The 11,474-nt window shown below is 40.6% G+C and overlaps 1 protein-coding gene across 3 annotated transcripts; it reads left to right on the forward strand.

Moving 5' to 3' along the window:
* The first annotated feature begins 5,027 nt into the window (after positions 1–5,027).
* LOC116038670 (B-cell receptor-associated protein 29) lies at positions 5,028–10,961 on the forward strand. Of its 3 annotated transcripts, XM_031283233.2 has the most exons (9): positions 5,028–5,136; positions 5,336–5,350; positions 8,021–8,127; positions 8,387–8,487; positions 8,615–8,762; positions 8,933–9,068; positions 9,527–9,623; positions 9,874–9,974; positions 10,089–10,961. In XM_031283233.2, the coding sequence occupies exons 1-9, from the start codon at positions 5,041–5,043 to the stop codon at positions 10,122–10,124; spliced, it is 837 nt and encodes a 278-aa protein (XP_031139093.1). In that variant the 5' UTR covers positions 5,028–5,040; the 3' UTR covers positions 10,125–10,961. The 3 variants fall into 3 exon arrangements, with proteins under 3 accessions (XP_031139093.1, XP_031139094.1, XP_031139095.1); XM_031283234.2 differs by lacking the exons at positions 5,028–5,136; positions 5,336–5,350 and adding an exon at positions 7,112–7,349; XM_031283235.2 differs by lacking the exons at positions 5,028–5,136; positions 5,336–5,350 and adding an exon at positions 7,335–7,455.
* Positions 10,962–11,474: the final 513 nt, after the last annotated feature.

Genomic DNA, 11,474 nt, shown 5'->3' on the forward strand with positions numbered 1-11,474 from the left:
CAGCCTAACCCTTCTTTCACACCGAAAATTTTAACAAATTCCTTTCGGTCGAGGGTTTTTTCCCTCCAGGGTTTTTTCCCCCCGCCTCATGACAACGACGTGGAGGAGGTTTCCCACCGATTGTGCCCGGTGCGTGCGTTATCACAGTACGTTTTACGCACGGCGGACATAAGGCGGACACAACAGCTGTTTGTACACTATAGGGAACACTCCCAAGGAGCGGCCCTGTCTAAACAGCGTCTGTCTCACTGGCTGTGTGAGGCTATCACCCAAGCCTATAACACGGAGGGGGCGGAGCCCCCCCAGGGCATCCGGGCACATTCTACAAGGGCACTATCGGCATCAACAGCTCTGTTCAGAGGCATGTCAGTAGCCGACATCTGCGCGGCAGCCTCTTGGGCATCCCCATGCCCTTTCATCCGTTTCTATTTGCGGGATATGTCCGAGCCCTCTCTGACTCACTCGGTCCTATCCTCACTCAATGACGGATGATGCCCCGTCGTATATGGGCCGGGTGCCGAGAGGAGAGCGGCGTCCCACATATATGTGTAGCCTATGTATATATGTACATATGTATATATATATATATTTGTCGCTATCACACATCCTCTCTCACTGCCATGCACGCCTACAATCATGATATGTGCCACTGCATGTGCACTGCCTGGGGTGCTCCCCCCCCCCCCCCCTACTCTGGGTGGCTGGGAGGGACTCGGACGTCCCATAATTATCAATCAGGTACTACCCTCACCAATCATGCACGCCTGCCCTCTCGGCTAGGCCAAATTATTACCATGGCAGGCCCTGTTACCTAGATAACGGGTTATCTGATACAGTCCCCTGTCAGTGCATGAGAGAGAGACAGAGGGAAAAAAAGTTTAGTCTATGTTCCACTGTGGGCTCTGGGTCGCAGGTGGCATTGACTACATCAGCTTCGCCCTAACCCAATAGCGTGGCTTAGAGGGCGAAGCCTATACGAAATAGAACGATAGTTACGTTATTGTAACTCCAGATTCTATGAGTATAGGCGTAGCCCTCTAAGATCCGGGCCACCTGCTCCAGTTACATTAGCTGAAGGAAAAGCTTATGTTGGGAGCAGAGCTACGGGTCCGCTCTGTTTATATACAGTATTTGCGGACGTAATTGAAGCCCGAGCGGCACGCTAGGGCGGGAAAGAAAATCTTCACGACTGCGCATGCGCGAAGGGATACACCCAATAGCGTGGCTTAGAGGGCTACGCCTATACTCATAGAATCTGGAGTTACAATAACGTAACTATCGTTCATCATCTGGCCTTGTTTCATTATACAAAACACAGTCTATATATCATAAATCAAATAAGAGGCATTGTTCAAACTGCAACACCCACTGTTAGTGTGTTGGTTCTGAGTTTGGACTCAGAAGCAATCTCAGTTTCAAAATCACTCACATCCTCCACATCTAAGAGACGTTTACACAAACATACAAAACAAACAAAATGCAACATTTGCCTGTAGATAATTATGGTCTGTTTTAGTATATGTAGCTTGATGTAGCTCAATGTAAGTGTGCAACAAGGGTTAAGAGTTTAGTCATTGTTTAACTGCTGACCGGATGCATTTAGGTAATTCTTTTCAAAAGAATGATGTAATGTTGTGCATGCTGTCACCAACAGACATGTGCACATCTTAAATCCTTAATATGGTCCATTTACAATTCAAAATAATATTATGTCTGTTTTTGTTGTTGCTGTTTAACAATTCCAAGTCAAATCTTGGCTGATATTATCCGTTTACATATTGAATCTGCATATATTGTATGTTTGCCTCTAGATCAAACTTGAGAACAATATGGCTATTTCAAGAAATTCACTGCCTATGAATTATATCCTAACCATAATCCTAACCATCATCAATCAGACAGCTCTGTTCTATACGAAACTAGAAATGCACTGGAGAGCACAGCTCTCAGCCAAGGCCAGTAGTCCAGTCTTCTAATGGTCCAGTCTTTTATATTATCTCCCGTTTTTAACTTTCTATTTTTATTCAATGTTGCACTTTACAGCACCTTGTAAACCTGGTTTTAAAAGGCGCTTTAGAAATAAAGTTGACTTATTTACTTTGATATGCAAATCTGCAAGCACAACCATAAGCTACTGGATATATTTCCAAAACTATTAGAATTGTGTCAAAATATGGTTGTGCCTAGCTGAAGCCTAATCCTCTCAGCTGTGCATTTCTCATGTGCTTGTAATGTTTAACATATTTGTGAAAAACGGAAAGCTCTTCATCATGAATGCATGTACAAATATCAAATGCTGAAATGACATCATGAACATGGCAGCTTGTTATCAAAGACAGTTGTCAAGAAAAACTAGAAAAAAACATTATACAAACCAGTGTTCAGCCAATTCACATTTGGATGCAGTTAAGAGTATAACGTTACATGATGTGTGCATTTACGTTTTCATAGCAACCATGAAACTGTCCTGAGGGCTCCATCGGCTGCTTTCTAAGTTTCTAACATTAGGCTACCCAAGACGATTACTGGTAGCCTACCCGTGAATGTGGATTGTGATATGGATTCATCGTATTTCCACATTGGCTATGTTTTGCTATAAAAACTTCTAGCAAGACAAATGTGGAAACTTCATCAAGTAACGTTATATGCAGTTTAGCATATAATCAGGTATAAAAAAAAAAAAATTGTTTGGTTCTGGTTGGTTGTCAGTTGAGGTCATGGGTCGATAGGGAATTTATTTTATTTTTTATTTTTATTTTTTTTCCCAGTGGCAGCAGGGGATAGGTAGGATTTTTTTTTCTCCTTTACAGTAGCGATGGATACTTACTGAATTTTTTCATAACATAGCCTAACTGTTACTACATGTACAGTTGTCGCTTAGTAAATTGAAAACACAGTGAGGCGTCATTCACGTGCATATTAAGTAGCCACATGTATCTGTTTTGGTCTTATCCACACGCTTTCCATACCACTCCAGCGGAGAGGATGGTTCGTTTAGACAGTAGCCAACTTTACAAGAGTTTGTCCAAAATTCAAGATTCGTTGCAAACTAAGATAAACAGTTAGACTACAAACTGACATCTTTCATTTTAGCTTGTTTGTAAAAAAATCGCTATTTGCAGAGCAGAGCTGCGTTTGCACAGCGCGGTGGACAAGAGTGGACAGCGCAGACTGAAATATCGATTTCTACATGTGTATGCATGTAGAACAGGTAGGTGGTTATTGATAATTATTGACTTTTGAATCATAGAGGGTTTATTGTAGGCTACTTACAGTAACAAGTGTAGCGTTAGTTCATCTGCGCCAGCGGCAGTAAATAATGTATAATCTGTATCGTGTCCAATCAGTTACATGTGCTGCGTGAAATAACGCACACACATCGGCTTTGCTGTGTGTGTGTGTGTGTGTGTGTGTGTGTAGCGCGGGCATCGCTGTTCAGAATCCCATCTATCTTCCATAATGCAACGCTTGTATCCAAATGAATTGTGTTGTGAAGTTGTCATTAGCTTCACTGCTGTTAGCCACCTCCATTGAGCCACAGGGACTTGCTGTAAGTTTAGAGCACTCTAAAGGGTGTTTACCTTTAATTTGATCGTGTTTGCTTGCTACGTTGCCATCCTCTTGAACGACATTAAACACAACTTATAGTTCATGAGTGGTTTCATCTGCCCTGTTTAACGTGTTGAAGCTCCCCGGCGGCGCAGTAGCGCTGTAGCTGGCTGGTGAGGGCTGCTTGAAGGCGCCGTCCTCACGCTGCTGCAGCTGCCGTAAAACTGGACACGGGCTTATCTGCTAATGTTAGCTACCGACCGTTACCTTGAAACCATCCAGCAAATAGACAGTGCCGTTACCTGAAACCGGTGATTTAACGTCACCACTCATTTTACACACCGTTTAACAACAAAACAAAACGCTGAGTGAACATTACTAGCTATGTTTTTCATGTTGGTTTCACTGTCACGTGACATGGGCCAGCTCAATATGCCGCCAGGTACAGGGGTGTCCCGGCACATAGTAATTTAAGTAAGTAATCTAAAACAGCTGAAAGTGATGCATACACCCCCAATTATTATTTTTTAGTTTATATCGATATTTTTTTAAGGAAATCAATGCCAAATGAGTAGCGTGAGTATATCGATCTATCGATACCACAGGATCGATACGCCCATCCCTAGTGGGCAGAGCCAGCGAAAGCCCAACACGTGGTTGTGTCTGGATCCATCTTCACACACCTGTGGCTAGTAAATTCCATTAGCAGGCTGGCCTGCACTTCTAGACATGCGCCATTACTTGGCATGGAAAGGAATTGCAGCTTATACTTGCAGATGTAAAAATAAAGCTGCTTTTAATTATTTTATCTTTAAGAAATTAATTTAAATGTTTGTGTGTAAAGCTCGGTGGGGTCTTGTAAAATGTGTTGCATGCAAAAAGGCCACTCAAAGAGAAATCCTGACTCCTTCCAAACATGGCCAAACAAAAGTCAACTACCTCGCCTTGTCCAGGGAGGATAGGGCTGCTCGATTATGGGGGAAAATTGAATCGCGATTATTTTACTCGTTGACTTCTGGAAAGATGTTGCCATTATTGAACTTATAAAACAGTGGGAAAAGTTAAATAAATCAGCAGTAAAAAAAAACAAAAAAAAACCTATAAATGTGAAATTTGCCTTAAAACTTTTTTTTTCTTTATTCAGAACACAAGAGAAAATAAGAGTTTACATGCAAAACGTAATGAGCTAAATAATTGATTTTCTTGATTATTCTGTTTTTGTGATCATTGGGAGCCGATATCATAATCACGATTAAATTTCGGTTAATTGCACAGCCCTAGAAGATAGGGCCTTCTACTGTATATATAGCAAACACCTCCAGTATGCCCAAGTGTCTTGCTCTTTGCGGTGCCTCATGCTAGACATTTGGAATCTGAATATTCTTCCTCCAGGAGACTCAACCTCACCTCTTGTTTTTGTCCCTGTGTGTGAATGATGTCCTTGTCTCCTTCTCCCTCTATGTGTATGGCTGTCACTCCTGTGTGTAAGGTATGCGTGAATTTTGCTTCTTGTGCACCACAGCTGAGTGCCCTGTCACCAACATGCCAGAAAAAATACAAACTCTGCAGTTGCAGGCCTTTGCTCAGGTATTCTTTTTTTTTAGATACTTTTTTTTGGGGTTTTCCACCTTTAATTTTTGACAGGACAGCTAGGTGAGAAAGGGGAAAGACATGCAGGAAATTTGTCACAAGTCGGATTCAAACCCTGGACCTCTGCATCGAGGCATAAACCTCTAAATATATGTGCGCCTACTCTACCACTGAGCCAACCCAGCCACTTGCTCAGCCATTTTTCATAAAGGTGAGGAAATACTGACTTTGGCTGGGAAATGTAGGCAGGAAAGTATACTTTGAAAGAACTTTTGTAAGTTCCTTTGGTAAGTGCAGTGGGGCAGTGGTGGCCCTTGAGCAAGGCCCTTAACCCCAACCACTCCAGTGGCCAGCAGATCAGACTGTGGTTGTACTGGGCAGGTTCCAGGTATAAATGTGTAACTGTGTGAATTTCATAGGTTGTCGTTGCAAATGAGAATTTGTTCTCAATCGACATACCTGAATAAATAATGGTTAAATAAAAAAAAAGAAACAGAACAAAGTGAACAGAACAAGATGCCTTTGTGGCACCTGGGGGTGTTTGCTATGTAGGTACTCCACTTTTGGCAACATTAGTAACCAATATGGAGCTTATGATGGTCCTAACCCACGTGGTCCTGATCTGATTTGAGTTGTTCACAAGTGAGGGCAACATGGAGGCCGAGACAGGCAAGTAGGTGTACCAAATTGCTTAAAAGTGGTGGATGCTGGGCCATTAAAGTGACAAAAGCACCTGAGCCTGAAGGCAGACTCTCAATTTACAAGTCGTTTCAACCTTCAGCTACGGTCACAAGTTTAGGTTGTGACTGAAGTAATGTCCTGGGATCACAAAGCAGACAGGAGTTTGTGCAAACTTCCCTGGCTCAAAAAAAACAACTAAATCATATGAAAAAATCTTACATAATATTTGAGATAACATTTATGAAGTCCATATGCATTGTCACTGACTACTGTACCTGTCAAATGTGTATAGACAGACAATATATAAAATGGATGGAGCTCTCAGGTTACCACACTCCATGAAGCACACTATCACTGTAGCCTGACCATCTGCTTATTGCAGGCATTTGCTGTAATGACTCTTCAGTCTCCTGAGCTATGACCTCTGAAATGGTGAGGAGAGGAGAGCAATCAAAGCATATTCAGTTCTGCTACAGTTATTTGGCCACTCTCAAAAAGCTATCACAGGGTGCAGCTGTAAACATTTTGCTCCCTTAGCACTCCTGAGACATGCAGTTAAAGAGGATAGCAGCTATCAATCTCTTTCACAGAGGAAGCCTGTGTGAATGCGCTCTGCAAGCTGAATACAGTGGAGAGGGAGAAAATACACAGAATAGTCATTGGAGCTGAAGAAAACCCTCTTTATTCAAAAGGAAGGAGAGTGTACTGAAGGCTGCGCTGCAGAATTCCCTTAGTCTCTGTTGATGATGTGCAACACCCATGCAATTTATGCATTCACGAGCAAGATGAGCAAACCAATAGCAGTTTGTGTTCCTTTTTAACAGGCGCACAAAGACAAAAAGAGCAGTTCTTTTGTAATGAATGAGCTTTTGTAATGAGCTATATCTGCTATTTTCAGTAACTATTTATATTCAGCTGGTGTGTAAACTGAGCCCTTTATTCACACTGACGGCTGTTTTATCTCCTTCTACCTGCAAATCATACAGGACTTCCTGCCCTGTGCAAATCTATATTATGTCATTAGATAACATCGCCCCCTTGTGGACATTTGTTTGGTTTCTTTTGTGGAGAAAATGCCCTGTCACAAAAGTCAGCTTGCATATCTAAAGAGATATTGAGTCTGATTAGAGGTTTTGGGATGAATAACAAACACCAAGGCGTAATTATTATTCAAATAGAGAAACTGAGTGTCCCTCCCTCACATGACTATTTTTATACCATGACATGAAATTTGAGAAGACCTCAGCAAACAAGCTCACACGCCACACACCAGGAATAAAATGGGGTGCAGAAGGAAATAAAAAATCTTGCACTCATTCAGTAGACTGAAAACAAATCTTTTGGTTAGTTTAGTCAGTCAGGTTGTGATCTTATACAATTCCAAAGCGGCAGACCGATGATGTCAACTAGCCAGCAGAGTTTTATTTACGGCTGTAGCTCCTCAGATGCTCACCAGCAGCTGTTGTGAATGTGTGTGAGCGCATGCGTGTCTGGACTTTCCCATTCTTCTGACCGTACAACTTTGTCTGGTAAGCCAACAACTCTGTTTATTGCTTGGAATAGATTGACCACCTCTCGCTCTTAAACACAATGAGCCGATGATACTAATGCTTGGAAGTAAGAATACATTTAGAGGTATAAGCCTATAAATAGCAAATGGGTTATGGATGTTTGCTGCAGAATGCCTGTTTTATGTATTAGACCTACAGAAACACTTGTGTGTATGCTCAAAAAGTCACTCTACAATATAAGAATAGCATAGTACATACGGTATGCTATACATACTGTAATTTGGTAAGCAAAAAGTTATATGAATATTTTTGCATGTTCATTGACTTCCACAGCCACTTATTTGGTGGGAATGATTATTATAGTTGTATGTGATTATTTTATTCAATGGTGAAATATGTTTGATAATAGAAGAATTTACTTACCATGTAAATCTTTATATTTCAGTTCTGTTTTTTATATTCTATTATACTGTATGTCTATGTTACATTATTTGATTTTACCTTTGCCTACCTACATTCATGGAATCTTGCACACTTGATTATGTATCTTTAAGGCATACTGTTTCTGCCTTCCCTGCTCTACCTGTAAAGCACTTTGGGTCAACTGTTGTTCGTTTAAATGTGCTATACAAATTAAATCACTTGACTTGACTATACATGGAGCTAATTAAACCTGTTGTTCTTTTCAGGAAACCACAGTAACAATGACTCTCCAGTGGACGGCTGTGGCTTTCTTCCTCTATGCAGAGATAGTAGTCAATCTTATCTTGTGTATACCCTTCATATCAGCACGGAGGTACAGCAGTACAACACACAAACCCAAAACAATCAGAAGTTCATTCAGCACTCATGCTTAGCTTCCTGTGCAGAGGCCCATTTTCTCAATCAATCACAAAAACAAATCCTATGCAAGAGTTTGATTGTAAGTGAGAAAAATTAAAAAAAAAGACACTTCACACAAATCACCAGCAGAGTGCATGCATGTCCTTTCTGGGTAGATCTACTGTAGCCTATTTTATGTTACACTCACAGTGTCATTTTGACCTACTTCATAGATGGCGTTCGGTTTTCAGCTGGAGAATATGGAACTGGTTATCTCCATATTGGAACAAGTGCTTCGTTACTATGATCATGGTTCTTATTGTTCTTTTCCTTGGTAAGCAACCTGCTGTGAGCAACAGAGATTGAATAACACTGAGTAGACTGACGACATGGTCAGTCCTGCGCAGCAAGCATCAGTCATTACATTCAGTCATGGTTCTGCACCCCCTGCCCACTCTCAGATGCTGTCCGTGAGGTGCAGAAGTACTCAGGTCCTGAGCCCATGCACGACGCCAAGGTGAACCCAAATTTGTACGACAATGTCCACATGAAGCTGTTCAGAGCCCAGAGGAACCTCTACATATCTGGCTTCTCTCTCTTCCTCTGGCTGTTCGTATTATTTTCTTCCACATTTATTTAGAGTAACAGAATTTTGGGACCTTGGTCAAAGACAAACATTACTTTACCATTCCACACAACTATCCACTTCACTTTCTAACGTCCTGTCTTTTTTTCCCCTTCCGGTTCTTATCTTTTCCTGTCCTGTGAACTCATGACAGTATCATGCGTCGGATTGTCACCTTGCTAAACCAGGTTGCTATCACCGTGGAGAACAGTTCAGGTCTTCAGGCACAAATGGACAGTGCTGTCAAAGCAGCCAAGCTGCATCAGGATGACAACTTGATGCTCAAACAAGTGAGACTTAATCAGAGTCTGATGACAGAACTAATACTTTTGTCTTATAGTCGGTTTCCTTTTCTTCCCCAATATGTAATATCTACTGCAGTTTAGCGTACCCTCAATATAACATTACTTTGCATTTTCAAAATGTTTGTTGACTCATGTCCACCTTGTCAAGTTTGTAGGCATTGTAGCCAGGATAGCTCAGTCGGTAGAGTGGGCGCACATATACAGAGGTTCATACCTCGACGCAGAAGGTCCAGGGTTTGAGTCCGACTTGGGATGAGTTCCTGCATGTCTTCCCCCTTTCATTGCTTTCCTATCATTAAAGGCAAAAATAATCTTTAAAAAAAAAAAAGTTTGTAGGCATTAATACATACTGTATTCTTCACAGAGTACCGTTTCTGTGATTTGTATTTTGAATGTGCACGGTTGTCTGGTGTTGGTAATTAAGGAGAATCATTTGTGCGCAGGCTCTCTTGGATGAGGAACAATCCATGTCAGCAAAAACCCAGCAAATGAAGCTGGAGGCTGACAAGTTGGCGGATCAAGTGAAAGCTGCTGAGGAGGGTGAGTAATCATCACTTACAGGATGATCTGCAGTTATACCTTTTAAAACCAAAGAACTGTTCTTATAATAAAATGTTCAGGACAAACTAGATTTATAAGAAAACACTATTAAAAATTTGCAGAGCAAGGACCATCACAGGTCACTTCTTGGATACAAACGTGAACTGTGGTATTATGATAGAAGCTAATTTTAAGATGCACTGGTGATATATAGAGAAATTGATAGATATAGTACTGTTTGTGTGTGTAGCTGTGCGCAAGTCTCATGCTGAAGTGGAGGCCATGAGGAGGCAGGCCAAAGGTCTGGCACATGAGTATGACAGACTATTGAGGGAACACCATCAACTCCAGGTAAACACACACCGTCACATACATATGTAATTTATATGTGCATCATAAAATACTGTATATTAACCCTACTAATACTGGAGTGCATTCGTTTTTAATCTTTTACTTGATCCACAGAATTTCCAGAGTCCTGCAGACAAAAAGGATCAATAACCACAAGAACACATTTCTTCTGTACATGGATACCTTTTCTTCTTATTACTATTCTTATTACTACAACTGTGTGCTGTATGCAGTATGCCACCAGAGGCAATGTTTGTATTATATTTTACAACTTTAATTTTCTTTTGAAGTTTGAACCGAGGCATGTTTTTTAATTGATGGGATTAAACAAACGGTAGGCTACAGTATATCTGATAAACAGGAGCATGCTGACATCTTCTTACTAAAGTCTTTATCATGAACAAAAAACAAAATGTGCATGTTACTCTATTATTAGTTAAAGTGTACAAATGAATTGAAAGCTAACATTTAATATTAATACCAGACAACCCAGAAATGTATTATTTTATGCTAAATTTTATGTCACTGCAAAATGCAATGTTTGCATACACCAGACCACCGCAATAGTCTTCCTGTAAGCACATAATGACTAATGCATACATGCTGTACATTAAGTCATTTATATGCATTTACTTTATATGCATTTTTTCGGATAGTAAAGATAGAAAGTCTGGAGAAAGAAAGGGGATGACATGCAGCAAATGCCATAGGTCAGATTTAAACAGACAAAAGCAAAAGCCACACAAAAGTCGTTTCATTTGTTCAATGAGAGAGTGCACTTGACTTGATGTGTTGATGATCAACATCTCTGTTCAAATTCTTAAAAAAGTTCTCAGCATTCTGGAATGGTAGATCTACAATCAAACCCAATACATATAACTTGACAAAATTTAGAGTTGGCTCAACTATTCTTGACATTTTGTAATTAGTTGACAGTTTGATTGGTGTATGACAAATGCAGGACAAATAAACACATAAAACCCCAGATAGTGTGTTCCTCATTGTCATGCTGAGATCAATCATTAAAGTCACTGAAAAGGCTGGTACCACATTGACACAAAATACATCCAATTGAAGGAATGCTTTCTCTTACATCTGGACAAAAGTGGTATTTCCCCTTTGTATGCCAACAGGCAGACTTTCGCTGTTCTGTGCAGCTGTGCTGCCTCAAGCTTTGATCTGCTTGTTGACCTTATTCATTACTTTAACACATTCACAGCTCCTACACCACAGAAAAGGTCTACGGACCCGTTTAATGTCCGTAAGTCTTCTGAACTGAAAGCAAAGCCACGACTGACATGATGGCATTTAACCATCTTATCCTGGGACCTTAATACAGTATATGTTGAATCCAAGAACTGTTTTTTTCATTTTTTTCAAGTTTAATCTTTTTTAAATTTAAAAGAAGACAAACAAAACATACAGCACAATAACACTTTTTTTTTTTCGATAAGTCTTCCATTCATGAAAAACACAAACGCATACATTTATACATTCCAG

This window comes from Sander lucioperca, chromosome 7 (assembly GCF_008315115.2).
Source record: "Sander lucioperca isolate FBNREF2018 chromosome 7, SLUC_FBN_1.2, whole genome shotgun sequence".
NCBI classification, from domain to species: Eukaryota; Metazoa; Chordata; class Actinopteri; order Perciformes; family Percidae; genus Sander; species Sander lucioperca.